Raw genomic sequence first — 22,647 nt, forward strand, 5'->3', positions numbered from 1 at the left:
AAACGGTAAGGTTGGATGGGCTGCAATGAAAATTGATATGAGCAAGGCTTATGATTGAGCGGAATGATTTGTTATCAAAGGTTTTCTTGCTAAGTTGAGTTTTCATCATGATTTTATGGAACTTATTATGAGATGTGTTTCTCTTTCTAGAGGAATATGCCAAGGTGATCCAATTTTTCCCTGTTTATTTCTCCTTTGTGTTGAGGATTTATCGAGGATATTATGCAGGGTGAAGGAGAAGAGATGTTTATAAGGGGTGAGGATTGCCTCTCATAGCCCTTCGATATCCCACTTGCTTTTTTTTTTTTGCATATGAAAGTTTCTTTTCTTCGGGACGTCACGTGTTGAGACGAATCGCATAGCTCGTCTTTCCATAACTATTCTATTATTACATAACTCGAGATGATTTTCAGATTCTCAAGGTTCAGGTTGTGGCAAATCATAAAAAATACTTGGGGCTTCTGGTTTGGTTTGGAAATGGTAAATACTAGTCTTTCTCCTATATGAAGGTTCGGATTTGACAGACATTGTGGTATCATCTTTTGTTCATCAGGCGGTCTTAAAAGTTGTGGCCCAAGCATGCTATGGGGTGTTTTAAAGTTCTCATGTCTCTGCTTGCAAACAGATTAATGACCATGTTTTAAAGTTCTCATTTCTTTTTCCCACTGAAAATAATATCGGAAAAGATGGTCACGTTTACTCCAATGAAAACATTATAAGTCAATGGTAATGTAATAAGTAGATCTCATTACGATTATATCAATTTTCATTACGGAGTGATAAACATGACATTAATGTAAAGAAGAACGAGGAATCCATGTCTTTCTTACACATAAAATTAAAAAACCCATATAAGGATTAAAAATCACATAGTGCAAACAACACCAAAATAATTTTGAACGACAAAACTCCAGAACACAAATTTAAGAGTCACTTGTTGAAGGGAATAATAACAAATGTTGTTAGAAGTTATTCCCAAATTATTGAAAATTTAAGAACTTTTTAAGCTGGAGGAAATTCAACAATAACTTTAGGTTGTGCTTCTCACTTTTCACATCGCATCACCTGCAAATCAATTTTACGAAAGGAGAATGTAGGAAGTTAGATTAAGTTTTTCTAAGAACTTAACCTATCCCGAAATGACTCAATGCTATAGAAAATTGACTCATTGAAAAATGTTAACATACACTACCCATTGCAAATGTCATGATAAACACACACACATATATATATATCATTATTTTTTTTAGTTGCACAAAATATTAGGGAGCATTTTCAAATATAGTAAAATGAACTAAATGTTACTGTTTATTAGTAAAAGACACTGATAGACATTGACAGAGCTATATCTATATATATTTTAATATTTTTACCATTGAAAACAATTTCTCAAACATTATTATTATTTTGATAATACGTGAGGTGGAATAACTGAAACTTCAACTTTGAAGTTCAACAATATAAGTTTTATGTCAACTAAGACTCTACTCATTTTAGTCACTATTAATCTTCTTTAAAAACTTTTCAAGTGTTAATTTTTAAAGTAAGTCATTTCGAAAAAAAAATTATTTTACATTTCAAAATTTATTTTACATAGTTTTTAACAGAAGAGTGTAAATAAAAAAGACTCTTTTATAAAACACTTTTTTTCTCTAATCAATCTAAACATACCCTTAGTCACACGATTAGGTATTTCTTAACAAACCACCTTTGTTTTTATACCTGTTGAATCACGCCATGAAAGAAAGAGGCGTAAATGAGGATCTATAGGTAATCCCATCGACTCATACGTTGGGTCATAAACTGCATTTCTACTTTCTGCTGACCTGTTTCCAAATTTCATATATTTTATCAAATTATTACAATACTATCACAATTCTTATGTTACAATTCTAGTCCTTTTAGATTTCAATATTGCATTTCATACCCTATTAAAGCTTTAATCTTCACGTTTAACACGTCTTTAAACATCAATATCTAATGGGTTAGTTGGATTCTTATGTATATGAACACTAGATTCTATACTCCTACCATTTATATGGTCTATCACTAATAGATTCTAAAGTTAAATCCAAATTTTGCTATTTCTATATATGTATATTTTTTGCATTTTGTGCTGTATATGCTAATATTTGGGCCTGCTCGTTATATTTGCAACTACCCATTAGATAAATATTAAGAAGTCGTTGAACTTGTAATTTGATGTAAAATAGAAATATTTAGAAGGTTAGAGACTTAAAATACATTAAAATAAAAGTAACATAAAAGCTTAAGCAAAAAAATTAAGTTTGGATGTACCTTGAAGTTGGAGGTGTGGTAGCATTGCTTAAGACATTGCCTTCAGAAATCCAATGGCGTGAGAGGTGAAGATTGGAAGATGATGGCAGCCCATCTTCCAGATTCAATCTTGTCTGTAATCAGAGATAGATATATAATATACCAAATAAAATATGAATCTATCATTTTAATTTACTCTCTTTTTGTAAGTTTAAGATACATATGCACTATCTGATCTAGGACTTATTTCAGGCTAGTTTTGAGGTTAGAACAGTGAATTTCATGAGGATATATGTTTTATTTTTACATTTCAAACAATTGGAGTACAAAGGCGCTAACAGTGCTAAGTTTGTCACACATATGCACAAATCAAATTTTTTGCACATACAATGTCTTGGTATGTAACATAGCAATGCTACAATCGTACTTGGATAAGTTATACTTCACTCGACGTCACAGATGTGTCATCTCAATACTACTTTTTGTCCATTACGTCGAAATATTATTTATGGCATCTCGACACTATCAAATTTTCTTTCATAAAATAGCACACGACTAAGGTACAACATCGAGACGTTATCCCTTGCATGTCTTGATGTCTGTAACAACAATCGTGATAGAATTCATCTTTAGAAGAAACAACTATGACTTCTTCATAAGAAAACGAGGAGGGTCGTAGGTTGGATACTAACACTCTCTCTCTCATTGGAGAAAAAGAATGATTTCCTCTAAAGAAAGGTAAAATTCATCCTCGTGATATGTTTGCTTTATCATGATACAAGATGGGATGCTAGCAATTCCACACGTTTACACATGGGCCCTGACTTCACAGTCATACAAGGTGTGTGTGTGGTGGAAGTTATGTCTATGGTTGAAGAATTTTCAAGTGAGCAAAGCAGGTAAAAACTGTAGCATAAATTTCAATAGTGTTTTATCGTCATGTGACAAAAAAGAAACATCTTGGAAGACGACCTTCTAACTGGTCTATTCTTTACGATGGTGTAGATTATAGTTCTTTGATTTGAGAATTATGATTGTTGGTGAAGACAATGGATTTACTAGAAGCCGTAGATTCTTCGTAGCTTGCCAATGTGGAATTAATTGGGTTTACGCACAATATTTTGAAGAGAGAAATTTCACATATAAAGGAATAGAAAAGTAATGGGTTCCTATATCTAAAAGAGTTGGAAAGTAATGAGTTCCAAGTAATATAAGAAATCCAATAACTACTTTTATAGTGTCACAGTTAGAAACACTTTTAAGCTTGAGTGTGCTAGCTCTAGTTTTGAGACAATACTCTTGTAATTTCGATAATTGCAGAGAATTTTTGTTATTGTAACAATTTTTCCACCCAATGAATTTTTTCTAATAGATTGTGACTATTTTCGATTTTGGAGATGGCTATGTAAATTCTTGTGTCTTAATTCTTAGTTTTGTTGCTTTCTTTTAATATTTTTCAATTGTTTTCTACTTGTTCTTCAGTAAAAGTGAGGTTTTTCCCAACATTGTTAAAGAAAAGGGCAAAAGGAAGAGTAAGGACATGAAAGCTTTGTGGATCTCTTTCTTATGTGAGAAGTATCCTAAACCCATTTTGATAGATGGGTTTTATTGGCAAGGTTCAAAATAGGCTGTTTGAATTTAACACCAAAGTCCTACATTTGATTGGATGCTTCAAAACACTCTTTGAGTAAAACAAGAGAAAATTTTCATATGTACTCCAAAATATATATATATATATATATTTATTGATGAAAAATTAGAATAAGAAGAAGATGGTTCAAAAAGAATGCTAAAAGTGAGAAGAGAGAGAGAAAATAAACTTTTTAGTCTCAAATTCTGAGTGTAGCTTACTTTGACTCTAGGTTTTACAAAGTTATAAGTAATTGCAATGGACAATATTTTTAGGGATAATAGCTAATATATAATAATTTTTAAAAAAATTGCGAATATAACAAAGTCTATTAGTAATAAACTCTTACCAGTGATATGACCAATCATTCGGAGATTATCTAAATTTGTTCATATTTGTATTTTTTTATATTATGTTATATCTGCTAATAGTTTGAGTCTGATTGCTATATTTGCAACTGCCCCTTTATATTCAAGATTTCTAATTTTAGTTTTCATTTCATCTCTAGGTTTCCGAATGTGGTACCTCAATTTACCATTATATTTTGATTGAAACTGAACTCAAATCTCAAAGTACAAATATATATAACTCACATGAAATAGAGACAAAACTCATAGTTAATGAATAAAATTATAACATTTTGAAACTTGATGAGCTAACCGAGTTCTATAGAACAAAAAATATTTCATATTCAAAAGAAAAAGAAGAAGAAAATGGCAAAAGAAAAAAAAAACAGTGGATACATCAATTTTCCTTAAAGAAAAAGAAGAAAATGGCATAATATGGTATATTATGTTGAGAGAAACAATACCTGAGGAAATTGGATGGTTGAGAAATCGGTTGAGTAAAAGGTGCCATTCGATGGTCCTTGGTTCAACGGTCCATGAAATTGCATTTCTTCTGACCTGAAACAATGGATACATCTATTTTCTTTAACTATATTATTCCCTAGTTGATTATCAATTTTATTTTGAAAAAAGATTGAGTGTTCAACAATCATTCAAAATATCTTTTGAAAAAATCAGATTATAAAATAAGTTAGTTCAGGAGATACACGGAAAATCCACTTTTAGAAAAATGAGTTTTGAGTGTTTAATTGTTAATCTCTTCCTAAGTTGTATACTTTTTAATATTACCAAATTGCCCTTAAGAGTCGTCTACCTTATATTCACTACGTTGTCATGGCTACCACTACCCTCCGCAGGCCATTTCTGGTGACCACCACCAAAAACCTACTACAGTGAAACATCCAGCAACCATCTCCGATGACCTTCATTGGCAACCAATCCTAACAAATATCACTGGTGGCTAATTCCGACAACCACTCTGGACAACCAACTTCAGCCACCACCACCACCAACTTTCGTGTTGACCACCCCAAATGACCAACTCTGGCGACTATTATTCTAAATTATTAGTTCATGATTTTTTTTTAACTACCAGTTCATTATACTCGTTCTTTACAGTAATTTGACATTAATAGAAACACTTAAGTGTATAAACAAATCAAACAAACTTATATATAAAAATACTTTTGAGAAATAGTTGTCAAAACACATAAATGTTTTATTTTAAACCTTTTTTTATATGGGAAGTATTTAAATCAAAATGATTTTTTGAATTTTTTTTTTTTAAGAATCAAAATAATTTATATCAATAAATACTCTCGATTGAAGTGTTTATAGTAAATTGAAATAGTGCAAATTAATAAATTGAAACATCAAATACGAACAATTGAGGTCAATTCCCTAAAGTTTAAGAACCTACTATGACTACTGTCAATATTATTTCGGGAAAAATGTCTTTTTGATCCTTAGGTTTTGAATCTAGTTTCTGTTTGATCCTTAAGTTTCAAAATATTACAAATTTAGTACTTAAGTTTGGTTTCAATTCACTTCATAAGTTTCAATTTTTAATAATTTTATCCTTAAGATTTTAGTTTTATTTCAATATGGTCCTTAAGTTTTAAGATTTTATAATTTTAACTTTAATTTTTCATTAAATACTCATTTTCAATCATTCACGTCGATGTCTCTTAATTAATTTTAAATAATTATGAAGTAAAATGATAAAATTTTGAAACCTATAAACTAAATTGAAACTAAACTCAAAATTTAAGGATTAAATGTTTAACATTTTGAAACCTAAGAATCAAATAGAAACGAGACTTGAAATCTAAGACTAAAAAAGTATTTTTTTCCTATTATTTAAAAAGAAAGAAACATATTATTTCCTAATTTTTTTAATAGTTCAATGCGGCTTACCTATTCAGGTATAAAGATAATATTATATATCATTTTTGTTTTTTTTTTAGGTTGAAACTCTCTTGTAGTGTTCTAAAAAAAGGTATAAAGATAATATTATATATCATTTTTGTTTTTTTTTTTCCCTTCTTGAAACATTATATTTTATCAATTTGTGTGAACATAAATACCCTTGAAAACCTCTTTTTCTTTTTTAAATAAGAAATTGTTATGGAAAATAATTGTAATAGTGACTTACGGGAACAAAATTTGTGAAGAAGAAGCATAGTGATTTGGAGGGTTGAAGTTCATCATGTCTTCATCAATGTTCATATTCCCATAGCCTTCTTTTGCTCCATCCACCTTTATATATATAATATTCATTTCGTAAACAATCATTTCATCAAGTAAAAAATATGATATTTTTTCCAAAAAATATACATATATAAAATAGAAAAATAAAGGAAACTATTTACACAAAATAGTAAAATTTTGTTTTTTTTTTTTACAAAAACTGATAGAATTCTGTCAATGTCTATTAGTGATAGAAACTGATAGAAGCTAGCATGGATAGACGTTGATAGAAGTCTATCAGTATCTATCTGTGTTTTTTTTTTTTTACTATTTTTGTAAATAATTTGACATTTTTTCTATCTGTAAAAGTCTTTCTATAAAATATGAAAAAAAAAATGATTTTTCAACAAAAATTTAACCTTAAAACTTTTATTTAATTGGATAAGTAATGAATTAATGTATGCTCAAAATTACATTGAAAAGATTATCCACTAGTGAACTCAGCTATCAATGGATTAGACTTGGAGAAACTAGAAAATGCAACTAACCGGGAAAAACTAATTAATATGAAATCATGCCATATAAATATTTATATTTAGGGGTTGTTTGGGACACTCACTTGAAGTTGGTGGAGTGAGTTATTATAGCCTATTTCATATTTGGGGCACCAAATATAATAATAGTGCATACGACTATTTATAACCTACATCTAAGAATAGTAAATGTTATTTCAAAACTCTATTTGCTAAAGTATTTATTATTTCTCGCTCATCCTATCTTCACAAGGCCCAAATACTCAAGATCAACGCTGGAAAGATGAAGAAATGGCTCATAAATATTCTGCCAAATCCTCGACACTCGAAACTGATGCTCGACGTCTTCATACTCGATCCTCGATAAGAATTCCCTTCTTTGTCTGACGAGTCTATGTTAAATCCTCGATGGAACTCGATGGCAACAAAACTAATACTCGATCGTACTCGATGGTTCTTTAACGATACTCGGTGTGAATAAAAGTTGAAAACGATGTACTCGAAGCAACTCGATAGCGAAGAATCGATGTATGATTTACTCGATATTTAGATTACACGATGCGATTTGAAAGATAATTGAATGGCACACGATTTGCAATAAAAAAACACTCGTATGAACAAGAAAGATAAGGCAAGAAGATGGAGACACAATGTTTATATGGTTCGGCAAGATTGCCTACATCCATAGGAAGATCTGGATTTTTTTACTGATGAAGATTGCGTACAGATTTTGTTGTTTACAAAAAACTAAGGAAAATGATGATAACTCTGTGATTTGAATTTAAAACCAGTAGTATATATAGAGCATACCAAAAAAACTGAGGTATTTGACTTAAAGCTTCTTCAACTCCAAAACACAAACTATTATAACCTAGACTAAAATAGTTTGTTCCCAAAATACAAACTATTATAACCCTAGATTATAACGTCCCCTTACGGGTTCGGTTTGAATTTTTAAGTGCTTAAAAAAAATTCTCTCATTTTGAAACACTTATTTAAGTAACAATAAGGAAGAGGTTAAGGTGAAAGTAACAATAAAAGTAACCTCCAAAGTTTGTTTAGTTTGACTTTCTAAGTTATTTGGCCCAAAGAATCGGGAGAGTTGAGGATTGGAGGAAGTGAAGTAGTGAACTCCATTTTTTGTTTGGCCCATGGAATTCGTTGTCTCTATCACTAAAAAGTGACATTTTTATGTTTTATTAACTTCTTACACTATGGACCTCAGAAGTTCACAACTCCTCAAACTTCACGACTAGTTAAAGTGTAGAACTTCACTCCTTTCCTCAAATATATATTGTGTTTAAAAATGTATTTCTAAATGAAAAAAAAATGAATTTTCAATTGCTTAGAAAGTCAAGACTTAAGAGAGTTAGGCAAAGTTATTCATTTGATAGGGTGTTGAGCAAAATTATCAAAATATGCAACGAAAATGTTTTCGTCAAAGAAGGGTTCATTCCATTCATTTTAAATCTTGAAGCACTAATACTAAGACTAACACTTGAGCTTGACCATTGTGACCTTTGGGGGCCTTCACCAGGCTCCTCCATATCTGGCTATATCTAATTTACTTGTTGAAATAAGTATAAAGTATTCAATATATTTCTTCAATATCAAAGTCTCGCGGAAAATAGGTTTGATAAAATCAAGAATATCCAAAATGATTTGGGTCGAGAAGTTACATCGTTTTGGTCCATATCTAAAGACAACAGACATCGAGTATGTTACCCTTGGCCTCACACTAGTGAGCAAAACATCTACAAATTTTAAATGGGTCTAACTCTATTTAGTTTCAAGCATTGATATTACTCTTGAAATATTGTTGGGCCTGTTCACTTAATTTCTTGAATCAAGAAAAGCCCAAATGATGAAAAGGCTTCAATTGAATCGATCCATGATCCAAAAGCCTAGTTAATTTGCCCCAAAAACTTGGTAGGTAGATTGCTTGGCTCTGTTGCCCCACGACCTCTAGCTGATGTGCAACACGTGGTGTATACCACTTTCACTACCTAGTGGAAGAGACACCACTTTCTGATGGGAAAAGAAAAATAACAAACAAATTTTATTTTCTTTCTCTCTCTCGTTTTAGTCTACTGTTTACAGAAATGCTCTTTAACCCTCTTCTCTTTCTGATTGTTTGTGTGATTTTGCTGTGAGAATGAAGAAGAAGAAGTAACATACAATGTGATAAAGAGAAAGAAGGGAACAAGAGCTACACGGAGATGTACGTGGTTCAGCAATGGAGTGCCTACATCCACAGGAAGGAGAAGAAGTTTTATTACTCAAGAGCTAAGTCATTTTCTTTACAGATCTTGTAGCTTTCTTGTAAGTTTTTGAAAGATTATCTTACTAAAGGTAAATGATGCATATTTATACTTTGAGCTGATACAAGTAGTTACATAACAAACTGTAAAGAAATTGTAAAAAGCTATTGAAGACTTGATTTGTATACTTGAGCTTATTTTATAGTTCAAATCTTCACCTTAAGCTCAACATGCAAGCTTTTCTCCTTCCAAATCTAACTGGTCTTCACCTTTTTTCAAGTAGCTGGAAGCCGATCTGACCAAGACAGTTAGAGAGTTTGAGCTTTGAAACAGGTTTGGTAAGTATATCAGCAGCATTCTCAGTGGTATGGATTTTGTGTACTTCGACTTCGCCTTTTTCTATTCTGTCCTTAGGAAATGATATTCTATATCTATGTGTTTGGTCCTTGAGTGATATTGAGGATTTTTGGAAAGATGAATGGCACTTTCGTTATCACAGTAGATCTTAACTACTGTTTGATTAATACAAAAGTCCTTCATCAACCCCTTTAACCACGATGCTTCTTTTATAGTTTCTGATAATGTCGTGTATTCTACTTTAGTAGTAGATAAGGCTATGATTGATTGGAGATTTTCTTTCCAACATAGTAAATTTGGACCATATAAGAATAGATAACCTGTTAATGATCTCCTTTTGTCTTGGTCACCTGCAAAATCTAAATCAACATATCCATATAGCTCTATTTCTATTTCTTTTGTACTTTGATATGTTAATTTAGTTTGTTTAGACCATATTAAGTATCTTAATATCCATTTTGTTACTTCCCAGTGCCTTTTTCCAGGGTTAGACATGTATCTACTGACAAGACTAGTATAATAGGATAAGTCTGGTCTAGTTGATATCATTAGATACATTAAACTACCTACTGCTTAATTGTAAGGGATTAATTACATTTGAGTCAAATGTTCTATATCTGTTTCCTTAGGTGAATTATCTGGTATAATAACAGGCTTAGTATTAGACATATTGAACCTTTTAATAACCTTTTCACAGTAGTTTGTTTGACTGATGGTGAGGATAGAGGAAGCCCTATCTCTATTTATTTCAATCCCAAGAATCTTTTAAGACTGACCCAAATCTTTCATGTCAAACTCTCTCTTTAGAAGATCTTTGACATGTTTTATATCCTCCTTAGATTTCCCAGCTAGCAACATATCATCCACATAGAGGAGTAAATAGACTTTGTCCTTATAGGTAATTGAATTAACATAAGAACAAAGGTCATAGGTACTTCTTTGAAACCCAATACTCTCTATGTAGTTATTGAATCTTCTGTACCAGCATCTAGGAGATTGTTTAAGACCATATATGGATTTGTTTAGGAGATCATAAAGATCATCCTTTCTTTTTTCTTTAAACACTTCAGGTTGAACCATATAGATAACCTCTTCTAGATTTTCATGAAGGAAAGATATTTTAACATCTAGTTGATCTAATTTAAGGTTGTAATGAGCAACTAGAGATAGTAGAAGTTTGATAGAGGTTTGTTTTACTACTGGTGAAAAAATTTCAGAATAGTCCATGCCTTCACTTTGAGTAATCCTTTAGCCACTAACCTAGCCTTATAGCTAGGTTTTTCTTCTTTAGTAGAACCCTCTTTTAGTTTATATACCCATTTGAAAACTATAGGCTTGCATTATTTAGGAAGAGGGGATAGAGTCCAAGTGTTGTTGACATTGAGTGATTCCATTTCTTCACACATAACTTCAATCCAAGACCTAGCATTAAGGCAGCTCACTGCCTCTTTAAAAGTAGCAGGTTCTTGGTCATCAGGAGCTATTGTAGTATTTAGAACTAGGTTCATGTAATTAGTTTTAGTATACCTAACTGGAGGAACTATCACTCTTCTTTGTCTATCCCTAGCTAATGAGTACTGACTCAAATCAAGTTGAGTTTCAGTATGCTCAGTAGACTCACCTGAGTTTTCCTCTTCTCCTTCTTCAGATTCATTAGGAGGATTGTGACTAGTGGATGAATCTTTAGGTGTCTCCACCTCAATCCTAGCAGTAGTAGGGTTTTAAGGAACTTCACAGGTTGTCTTTTCCTTTTGCATAAACATACATACACTTCACTGCCCTAGATTTGAGTTTCCTCTAACTTTAGTGAATATAGCCAACACATCTAAACACCCTTAGATTATCTAGGTTAGGAGGATGTTTTGTCTATTTTTCTTCAGGAGTTAGGAAGTTTAGGGAGGAATGAGGACACCTATTTAAGATGAAAACAGTGTAGCTTGCTGCCTCAGCCCAATACTTTTCACTAAGAATAGCATCTGAAAGAAGACATCTAACCCTTTCCATGATTGTTCTATTAAGTCTCTTAGCAACTCCATTCTGTGAGGAGTAAATCTAACAGTCCTATGCCTAGTTATGCCCGTTTCTTCACAAAACTTATTAAACTCTTCACTACAGAAATCCAGTCCATTATCAGTTCTCAGGTATTTAATTTCTTTAGAATTTTGCTTCTTTATCATGAGTTTCCATTCCTTAAACTTATCAAACACTTGGTCTTTAGTTTTAAGGAAGTAAACCCAACATTTTCTAGAGAAGTCATCAGTGAAAGAGAGTAAATACCTTGAGCCACTTAGGCTAGGTGTAGGAGCTGGACCCCATAGGTCTGAGTGAATATAATCTAGGATAGCCTTTGTGGTATGTTGTGCTTTAGTAAAACTTTGTCTTGTAGCCTTTCCTAAAACACAATGTTCACAGAAAGTTAGATTATCTGAGAGACCTTTAGGTAGAATCCCTTGCTTAGATAAGACTTCTAGGCCTTTAACACTAATGTGAGACAATCTCTTGTGCCAAACATTAGCCTCCGTGATCTCATTTGTGGTAACAACATATGCCCCTGCCATCATTTCAACTCCTTTAACCACAAATAAGTCATTTACTTTTTCCTCAACAAGTATTACTTTAGAGTCTTTTAGCACCTCAAGGGTTCCTCCTTTGCCCCTGTATTCACACCCAATTGCATCAAGCATTCCTAAGGAAATTAGGTTTCTCTTAAAAAGTGGAACATATCTCACATTTCTAAGAAGCTTAATAGTTTCATAGAAACAGAGCCAATGCCTTCTATTTTACAGCCTTGGTTGTTTCCCATGTAAACCATTTCTCCTTCAATTTATTTATAGGTGTTGAACCATGGTCTCATAGAGGTCATGTGATAGGTGCATCCAGAATCTAGGACCCAATCATGTTTTCCTAGGGGATTTACATGATTGGATTTATCTAAGGTTGAGGTTAGAGCATCTGAGTAGATATAAGATCCTTCTACCTTAGAAGCTTCAGGCTGTTTACCTTTAGAGTCTTTTTCTTTCTCTTGGTTCTTCCTTTTAAGAATAAAATAATTTTTGATTAAATGTCCTTTCTTTTTGTAGTATTTACATTTTAGTTTCTGTTTAGGCTTATTTTCTTCCGAATTATGTGGTTTTCTATCCTTTGACTGATTTGGTTTAAAACTTCCTTTAACAAATAACCCTTCACCACTAGGTTGATCCTTTTTTACCGTTTGTAACTCTAGCTCTCTAGTTCTTAAAGTTGATATTATTGTATTAGTACTTATGTTATCCCTTCCGTATTTTAGAACATTTTTTATTTCCCTATAGGGTTTAGGTAGAGAATTAAGAAGCACATAGGCCTCATTTTCATCTCCAAGTTTCTCTCCTAAGCTTTTGAATTCAGCAACAATTTTCTTGAATTCATCTAGATTATCAGTTAGAGACTTCGATGAATCCATTTTAAATGTAAAGAATTTTTCCCTAAGGTACATTTTACTAGGAAGATCCTTTGTAGCATATAAGTCTTCCAATTTAGTCCATATCCTATAGGCTGTTTCTTGATCTAAAACTTGTCTTAAAAAATTATCACTAAGGTTTAGGACTAACGTACCATAAGCTGCCAACTCCCAATCTTCTTTTTCTTGAGCTGTCACTGAGGCTGGGAGTGCAAATGGGTCAAGGAGAGCTCTGTGAGCCTTCTGTTGGCCAAGAATTGCTTTGATTTTGGCCTTTCATAGTCCAAAATCTCCTTTACCATCGAATTTCTCTACTTCGAATCTTGCTACGGACATCTTGGAGTGAAACTTGAATCTTGAACCTTTAAGAACTGCAATCTTGTAAGTCTTTTACTCTGATACCACTTTATTGGGCTTGCTCACTTAATTTCTTGAATCAAGAAAAGGCCAAATGATGAAAAGGCTTTAGCTGAACCGATCCATGATCCAAAAGCCTAGTTAATTTGCCCCAAAAACTTGGTAGGTAGATTGCTTGGCTCTGGGGTCTCCATGACCTTCCAACTGATGTGCAACACGTGGTGTATAGCCTGATGGAAGAGAAACCACTTTCTGATGGGAAAAGAAAAATAACAAACAAATTTTATTTTCTCTCTCTCGTTTCAGTCTGCTGTTTATAGAAATGCTCTCTAACCCTCTTCTCTTTTGATTGTTTGCATGAGTTTGCTATGAGAATGAAGAAAGAAGAAGAAACATGCAATATGATAAAGAGAAAGAAGGGAGAAGAGCTACACGGAGATGTACGTGGTTCGGCAATGGATTGCCTACATCTACGGGAAGGAGAAGAACTTTTATTATTCAAGAGCTAAGTCACTTTCTTTACAGATCTTGTAGCTTTCTTCTAAGTTTTTGAATGATTATCCTACTAAATGTAAATGATGCATATTTATACTTTGAGCTGATACAAGTAGCTACATAACAAACTGTAAAGAAATTGTAAAAAGCTATTGAAGACTTGATTTGTATGTTTGAACTTATTTTATACTTCAAATATTCGTGATATCCTTTTCTAAATTTTGAAAAGTACTAAAAAAGGGCTTTCTTAGGCTTAAATTTTAGTTAGTTTTTTTGTTATTAGTGCTCGTAGAGTCATTTATTTGCTGAATATATAGAAATATAATATTTGGATTTGAATGAACTAATGAAAATAAAAAGATGAAGAGCCTTAGAAGGTCAAAGTTTACTTAAGGCATGATGAAAGAGGAAAACATGAAGAAAATGCACCGAAAAAACATTGCAATGCTGTGTTCCACATTAGAAACTAGAGTTTAATACAAGGCAGCGTTGTGAAACTACGCCCTAGCATTAGGACGCTGTGAACATAAGCTGCACGTAGTGTTGTTCAATGCTAAAGCGTGCTAGGAGCATATCGGCGTAGCATCGCGATGCTATCGATGCTTCAACTTATAAATCTTCTCTTTGTTTAGCGATTTTGTGGAGTTCGTTTTTGGAGTCATCACAGAGGATAGGAGAGCATCGTACAAAGGAGTTTTAGAGTATTGTTATCAGGATTGATTGGAGCAAGATCGACTGCGTAACGTTGTACTGTTGGCAACAAAGTGAATTGATGGATTATATCTTACTTTTCTTTATTTATTTTCCATAGAATTTTGTGCAACATGACTGTTGCGTATTTGAGAACATGAGTAATGAGTTTCTTCAGTTCTAAGGTTAGATGAATTTTTTTAGAATTTAGATGAATATTTGAACTAGCATTTGATTATTATCTCATTGATTTTCTAATATGTTTGTGCTTAACCAATTGAATCTTGATCACCATTTAATTGTTGTGGGGTCTTTAATTTTGATTAAGAGGGAGGGTTTTTGGCTTGACTCGTATACTCAATTATTGTTGGATTATGCATGAGATTAATAGGAAAACAATGGAGGTTAGTCACAAAGGGTCACATTATTGTGCCTAAATTACATAATTCATGAAAATAGAACCAACGTTTAAGTATTAGAAAAGGTTGAGCTCGAGAGAGGAAACCTAGATTTTAGACTTCTAAACTCAAGTTAATGGTTTAATTGATCTAATGAAAATAATTATATTTAAAAAAAATGATGTAGTGATGTTTTAATACTTTATTCCTAATTTCCTTTATTTACAAAATTATATTTGAAATAAAATTGTCCGTTCGTTTTGTCATTGAAAATAGCATGCATATTGTAATGAACCCATATGGAGGTCCTAGAAAGTCAAGCCATTACATTTTGAATCAAAGTCTAATGATCCCATATGGAGGTCCTAGAAAGTCGAGCCCTAAGTGTCCTTATAGTCCATTAACAAATTCTTTATCATCTCCGATAAAATGTTTATGACAGATTGTACATAAATGTTTTGTTTAATTGTGTTCGCATTAACTTTTTAAGTGATTAATTTTGAAAAAAAAAATTGAATTGTTTGGTAACCACCCAAAATAACTTTTGAAACACTTTCAAGGTTTATTCTAAATAATTTTTATGAAAAGAGTTTAAATAAAAATGACTTTCTTGAAATATATTTTTAACTCTAGTCAATCCAAACAGATCCTAACTTAATGCATTAGTATCTTCTTGTTTTCTTAGTAGTTTGACAGAAGGTTAGTTCTACTGGGTTCTTAGGGCATGGCACCACGAAAAAGAGGTTCATATGTGTATATATATTACCCTAAGGGGAAGTTTGATGCGCAGGTCTGAAATCTTAAACCTGGGAATGTTAAGTCTAGGGGATTAGATTGAGAAGTTTAGGTAGTCTAGATTTAAGAAAAATGTGTTTGGAGGGCAGGTTTTGGAAGTCTGAATTTAAGAAGCCTATGTTTGGAGTGCAAGGTTAAGTAGCTTGGGAATGAAGTGCAGATTTATCAATATTTAGTTTGTAAAATATTTTCATCTATTTAATCACTAGTTAGATTTTAGATTAGTTTAAATTTTTCATCTTAATTATTTTAATATAGTTAATTTTAAATTAAACTAAAAAATTTATAAGAATATTTTTTAAAAAAAAATTGAAATAGAGATTTTTGACTAAAATTATAATTTTATTTAATCTATTATTTTAATAATTTGATATTTTAATCTTACTAGATTTTGAAATAAAATTTCATAGGTTTTTGTCACTTTAACTAATTTTAAAATGATCATTTTTTTTACTATAATACGCTGACTTAAAATTGAAATAAACTAGTATTTTAATATTAAGTTTAATGAATGAAAAACTATATTTTTTTTTCTTATCAACTTATATTTGAGGAATAAAAAATCATAAATGTTAACTTTTAGTTTTTATTTGGTCGCTAAGTTGTTTTAAACATTTTAAATCTTTACGTTTAGGAAATGATTCTAAGTCTCCAAACTAGTTAAATTGACCAACAAAAAGAATTAAAATGTTATTAAATTAAATTAGAGTTTTCAAACATATATAGTTCTACACATATAACCTAAATAAATATAACTATTCAATTGCAGTCTATTGGTATGTTTAGAATGACTTAAAAAAATATATCTTTCAAAAATTCATTTTTAATTAAACATTTTTTTTATAAAAACTTATTAAAATAAAAAAAAAGCATATATGTATTGAAATTCTTTCTTAAAAGTGTTTTTATATACAAATTTGTCTAATTTGTTATATACTAAGAGTATTTTATTAATGTTTTCAAGGTTTGTTGGTGGCGGTTGCCGGAGGTAGTCAACAGAGTTGGTGGCCGAAATTTTGCCAATATGGGAGGAAGGGGGGTTGCCAGATGTTGATCAATGGTGGTCGGAGTTGTCCAGTGACGATTGGAGGTTGGTCGACAACGGTCACCAAATTGGCAGCCAGAGTTGGCCGGTGGTGACCGTCAGAGATTGTGGTTGGAGTTGGCCAGCGTCGTTCGCCGAAGTTGGCCCGCGGCAATCGTCGGAGGGTGGTAACCGGAGTTGGCTGACGGTAATCGTTGGAGAGAGTCGGCTTGAGCTGGCCATGGTGGTCATCGAAGGAGTGTCTGAAGGTTAGCCGACGTGTTTCCTAGATTAAATTAGGAAAAAGGGGGGAGGGTGGTTAACCCATGAGAAAATGATGTAGGAAGCCAAGACTTCCTAAATTTCTACCCCAAACAAGAGTTGGGTTTAGGATGCCTAACCTATCCAATCCCAACCTTTGAAACAAACACCCCTAAAGTATCTAAAATTTTAAAACTATAAAATGTTCAACTACTCCATCTTCATCCTAATTTTTTATTTAAAAAGAAAAATGCTATTATTAAAAAACACCTCAAATGATCCCCTTAAAACTACAAAGCTAATTTATCTGTGACTTCAAGCATTTGATATTTCTATTGATATTATTGATTAAATGAACAAAGAGCAATGTGAACTTATGTGAAATTCCTATCAAGTAATTTTGGCCTCATTTGATAACCATTTTATTAGATCTTGTTTAGTAAGCATTTTTTTTTTTTGTTTTTAAAAATTAAGCTTATAAACCCTACTTTCATCTCCAAATTTCTTACTTTTTTATCTACTTTTTGCCAATGATTTAAAAAACAAGCCAAAATTTAAAAACTAAAAAAAGTAGTTTTTCAAAAGTTATTTTTGTTTTGGGAATTTGACTAAAATTAAACCAATATACTTAAAAAAGATGCAAATCATGGTAAAAACTGAGGAGACTATAAGCTAAATTTTGAAAAAACAAAGGCAAAAAATGAAATGATTATCAAACGAGAGCATAATTTTTGGTTTTTTAAAATTAATCTTATAAGTCCTAGATTCCCTATGAATTTATTTGGTTTAGTATCTACAATTTAAAAAAAAATCATAAATAAAAAAATTAAATCATTATCAAATGATATTTTATTTAAAAATTAAAGTTGAAAGGACAATAACTCGAACAATATTGTGTAATAAGTAGATTCTGTAGTGAAAAAGTGATTATCAGCTATTCATGTATAGAGAGACACTTACCATAGCCGATGCAAAGAGGTGTGCAGAAGATATTGCTGGAGAAGTTGAGTTGGACAGACGAGTGCCTGAATATTGTTGGCTAACATGTTGAGTTCTCACTTCAATCATTTCTTGACCTCTGTTTTTATGAAATTTATGGTATGTATTACTTATAAAGAAACTATTTCTCAAGCAATTATTTGTTAAATGAAATAAGAGTTATCTAACATACAACAAAACTTCTTATACACAATGTTACATGTTAAGAAACATCATAGATAAACCCAGAAGAACTAAAGTTATAATAGAACTTGTTACACAATGTTACAACATTTTAAGAAACATCATAGATAAACACAGAAAAATTAAAGTTATAATAGAAAACAACTCAAATTAGAATCATCCATAGTGGTTTTCGTAGGCACAATAATCAACATTTCAGACAACTCAACATGATTAACAATATAGTTAACACGGTCCATAACCTTAAAAGGTATAAGATGATCAACAGAATTCACATGAGTATTATGAGTAATTTGGTCAGCATTCACAACCCTAGATTTTTAAAAACTCATAAACAAGTCAAGACGAGTCACATTTCTGGACTTCTCTACAGAAATACTAGGTATAGTAGTAGATGTATTACCTTCAGGTTCTTTAGGAGAGGCATTAAACTAATTTGAAGTATCTATAGAAACATACCTTGTGAGGTCTTCCATTGTTATAATACCCTTTTTAACAACACGCCTTTCCATCTAAATTTTCTTATTTATCATAGGCTCAAATCTTTTCTTATTGACAAATGAGTTTTCAACAAAGGCACCACCATTTGAGAAAGGAACTTTTCTCACTGAACACCATAGACATTGACATTCGATGGAGAACCATCCTTCTTGGAAGCCTACTTTTCCTTTAAAGTTTTCCTGACATGAACTAATTTACTCTCAAATGAGAGTGTAACTTGACAAGAATTCACCATCCAGAAAAAAAGCATATTAAACATAATGGTAGACAAGTCAAACACAAAACTGACAATGTCAACATTTTTCAAAATCATAATTGAGTTTTTTTTGCTTATCGCTTACTTTGCACTTTGACTTTCCTTGATCAGATATCTTTAGTTGCTACAAGTCAATTCTGTAAGGACGTAAAGTTTCCTTGAGGGATACAAATTGCACTATTTCCACAACTTTCATCTGTTAATTCAGAGATCCTAAAAAGTAAATAAGTTCTCTAACCATACTCATTTCATGCTCAGTTTGCATCTGTTGGACAAAAAGCTCCACCGTCTTTTGAGAGATAGCTTATTCTGGAATCGTATTTTTCACTGAACAATGATCAACTTGACCAAACTTCTTATGCAAGAGCGTAATTTCATTGTGCTTAGAGAAGTTACAGACAAAATTAACAACATTAGGAATCCATATATAGCAATTATCAGAAGAACACATACCTAACATTATAAGAGATTTATCATTACCCGTCACCAAACATTGGTCTTTTAAGAAACTAATATTTAAGCCTTGATCACATAACTAACTGATACTGATGAGATCTGTTGTAATACCTTCCACAAGCATGACATCTTGGAGAAAGGAAAGGGATATTGGATTTGCCTTCTACTAAGATTTTTTCTTTTTTCCTTATCACCAAACATGACATGACCAAAATCACAAGACTTGGAGATTGTTATAAAAGGCTTCTCACCTATCATACGTCTCGAGCATCTACTATCAAAATGTCAAAAATCTTTTGTGGAGGATCGAAAGATGTAAGTATTATATTGCATCGAACACATGCTTTCAAATGCCACTCCTGCTTCAATTGAGGGGTTAAAGACTTTTGAATGTAGCCTTTCCTGACCTGAGTAAAAGATGGTCGGGATAAATTTTTATAAACACCTTTCAATTTAAAACAATAAGGTCTATTGTGACCATTTTTACCACAGTGATGAGAAACCCATACCCTTTTGGCAAGTTTTACAGACTTTTGAGAGGATGTTTGTGTAGATGTTGAGGACAAATGTGCTGACATCTGCTTCTGGTCACATCCAACTATAGTTTCTTCTTTCCCCTAATAAATAAGCTAATCATCAATGCTTTTTTTTGTTTTAGAGTATCCAAGATTTTATAGATCATTTGCTCCCGGGTTCAACATCTTTAAAGATTTATACACAAATTCCAATTCACTCATATTCCAATTCACTGTTACTTGTGTTCACCTCACATTTAAGCTCAGAGACAGTACTTATATATCTATGATTTTTAGTAAGAAGAGTCTCAGTTCTTTCTATCTGAACATCCAAGGTTTTTATGTCATTAAGTCATTGTTGATTTAAAATATGATAAGATTTTTCAATATGCGAATCTTCTTCTTTTTCACCACTAACTGATACATGCCATGGAATGCATATTTTTTAGCCTTTATTTGTGTACTTTTACTTTGAAAAATGGATTATTGTATGAGTTTTCCTCTAATTTTAGTCGTAGTCAGTTAAAATGAGCTCACTAGTGGATAATTGTGCTTAAAAGATGTTATTTGCTGATTTAGAGCTGATTTGGTATATTTTGACAGGTTTTTGGTTGTTTCTGCTGATTTCTATCTGATGCACCTATATTAGAGTGATGCACTCGCATTAGAAAAATCTTAATTTTCCAGATTCACATTTAGTCAATTCTGGTTGCTATTTTTATGATGAAAGCTATTATTCAACACCTAAAATGATGGATAAACGTCTAGAGCATGATTTTAGGTCATTTCTCAACCACTTTGGTGCCTATAAAAGGGAAGAAAGCCCTTCATTTCATGAATCAACTCTCCATTTTCGAATTCATCATCATTTCGGCTTCTTTTCAAGTAAGGCATAACGACTCTAGTTTATCTCTTCCCGTGAAAGCATGTGGTGAGAGAAGATTCGTCCTTGAAAAAGAAGAATCAACCTAGAGAAACACTAAGAAACTAAGGATTTGCCTCAAGGCACCTTACAGTTGTATTTTCTAGCATTATTTTTTTTATTCATTTGTTGTAATTTTTTATTTTCTTTCTTTACCCGTTCAACATTATCTTATAGCTATAATTTTTTATTTAATGAAATCTAGTCATTTATTATTAATCATGAGCTAAAGTCTCTAAGGGATTCAGTTATGTGAATACCCTAGGGTTTAATGGCTTGAGTAATGCTTTCATACCTCTTTGACTTTTCTATTTTCTTTGTTGAGTTTATGGAAAAAGATTGTTAAGTTAAACTGATAACTTAATTTAGCAATCTAGTGGAGTCTTAATGCTAAAAAGGTTTGGATATAAATTAGAGTCACAAAGGAATACGATATTAAGAGCCTAGAAATATGAGGGTCAGTCATAAGAGACATCATAGGATAAAGAATCTAAGCTTAAACTAATCTAAGATCTAGCTAACCATGAAACATTAGGCATTAGCTACTTAGATCTCCTAAAAGAAATTGACACAAGACCAAATAGAAGTAGTTATCTATTCTTGCATATTTCACTGTCATGTGACCGCATCATTTATAGCATAGAACCCAAAAGGTTGAAATATAATTTTATTCCTATTCAACACTTCTTATTAGTGCTTTTATCATTAGTTAACCTCAAAGTCACTTATTTACAGGGTACCCCTAGGTTTGCATTGAAAATCTCTTTCTTAAAATAATTGAATTGCATAAATAGTCTCGTGAGATTTGACTCTTGGAATAGTTAAAGATTTATTACTTCATCGACAGTGTATGCTTGCACTTAGACTATATGTATTCTCATTTTTATCTCTCATACACGTTTGGTTGACCATTGGCACTACATTTTTCTTCTTTATTTTTGCACAAATGAGTGTCCTCGATAATGTGGCTAACAAAGGTTTTGACATCTTCTTCAGATTCATTACTATCTCCAGAATCTTATTTAGCCAAAGATACCACATAGCACTTACTTTTTCGTTTAAGATAATTGGGGCATTCAGACTGATGGTGATCGAAACCTTCACATTCCTTGCAAGGGAATTATATGACCATTGATGCCAGAGTTGTCTACATTATTCTTCCGATTATGAGATCTGTAAGGTTTCGTAGATGTGCCTCCATTTGCTTTAAACTTCCAAGGAACATAGTTCCTAGATCTATTTTCAAAATGCTTCAGAACTTTGTTAAACTGTTTGGACAGTAAAGAGATTGAGTCTACAAAAGATTCTTCTAAGTCACCAGTTTTATCATCGAATTGATCATCTGCAAAGGATTGTAGCAATGCCTTTGATTTTCTTGTTTAATTTGATGTCAAGTGTCATTTCAAACGGACGCAAGGATCCGAACAATTCATCAACTTTCATAGCTAAAATATCTTGTGCTTCTTCAATGGTTGTCATCTTCATGTCAAACCTCTTCCACAGAGTTCTAAGAACTTTTCTAACCAATTTCTCTTATAAGTTCTTCTCACCGTGAAAGATAGCACTGAGGGTATGAGAATTCCCTATGGATGATTTGTCCTCAGTCTCAGTCCATTCAACTTCAGACTTAAGGGCGTTCCCAACATTAGGAACAACAATCTGAGGAGGACTGCATCCAGTTTACCACTACTTTCCAAGTCGTGTGATCAATAGAATATAAAAAAGCTATCATTCTAGCCTTCTAATATGAGTAGTTTATTTCAA

At 32.0% G+C, this 22,647-nt stretch overlaps 1 protein-coding gene across 1 annotated transcript in view; it reads right to left on the bottom strand.

Annotated features, from left to right (window-relative positions):
- Positions 1–736: 736 nt before the first annotated feature.
- The window catches only part of LOC150037876 (uncharacterized), a 32,949-nt gene continuing 11,038 nt past the window's right edge, over positions 737–22,647 (bottom strand). The window contains exons 2-7 of the mRNA XM_090311055.1: positions 18,012–18,129; positions 6,410–6,513; positions 4,719–4,812; positions 2,299–2,411; positions 1,723–1,826; positions 737–1,065 (exon numbers count right to left, since the gene is read on the bottom strand). Coding sequence (XP_090167181.1) covers positions 1,052–1,065; positions 1,723–1,826; positions 2,299–2,411; positions 4,719–4,812; positions 6,410–6,513; positions 18,012–18,129 — 547 coding nt within the window. The 3' untranslated portion in view covers positions 737–1,051. The remainder of the gene's footprint in view (positions 1,066–1,722; positions 1,827–2,298; positions 2,412–4,718; positions 4,813–6,409; positions 6,514–18,011; positions 18,130–22,647) is intronic.

This window comes from Benincasa hispida, chromosome 2, assembly GCF_027475165.1.
Source record: "Benincasa hispida cultivar pf3 chromosome 2, pf3_genome.v1.1, whole genome shotgun sequence".
NCBI classification, from domain to species: domain Eukaryota; kingdom Viridiplantae; phylum Streptophyta; class Magnoliopsida; order Cucurbitales; family Cucurbitaceae; genus Benincasa; species Benincasa hispida.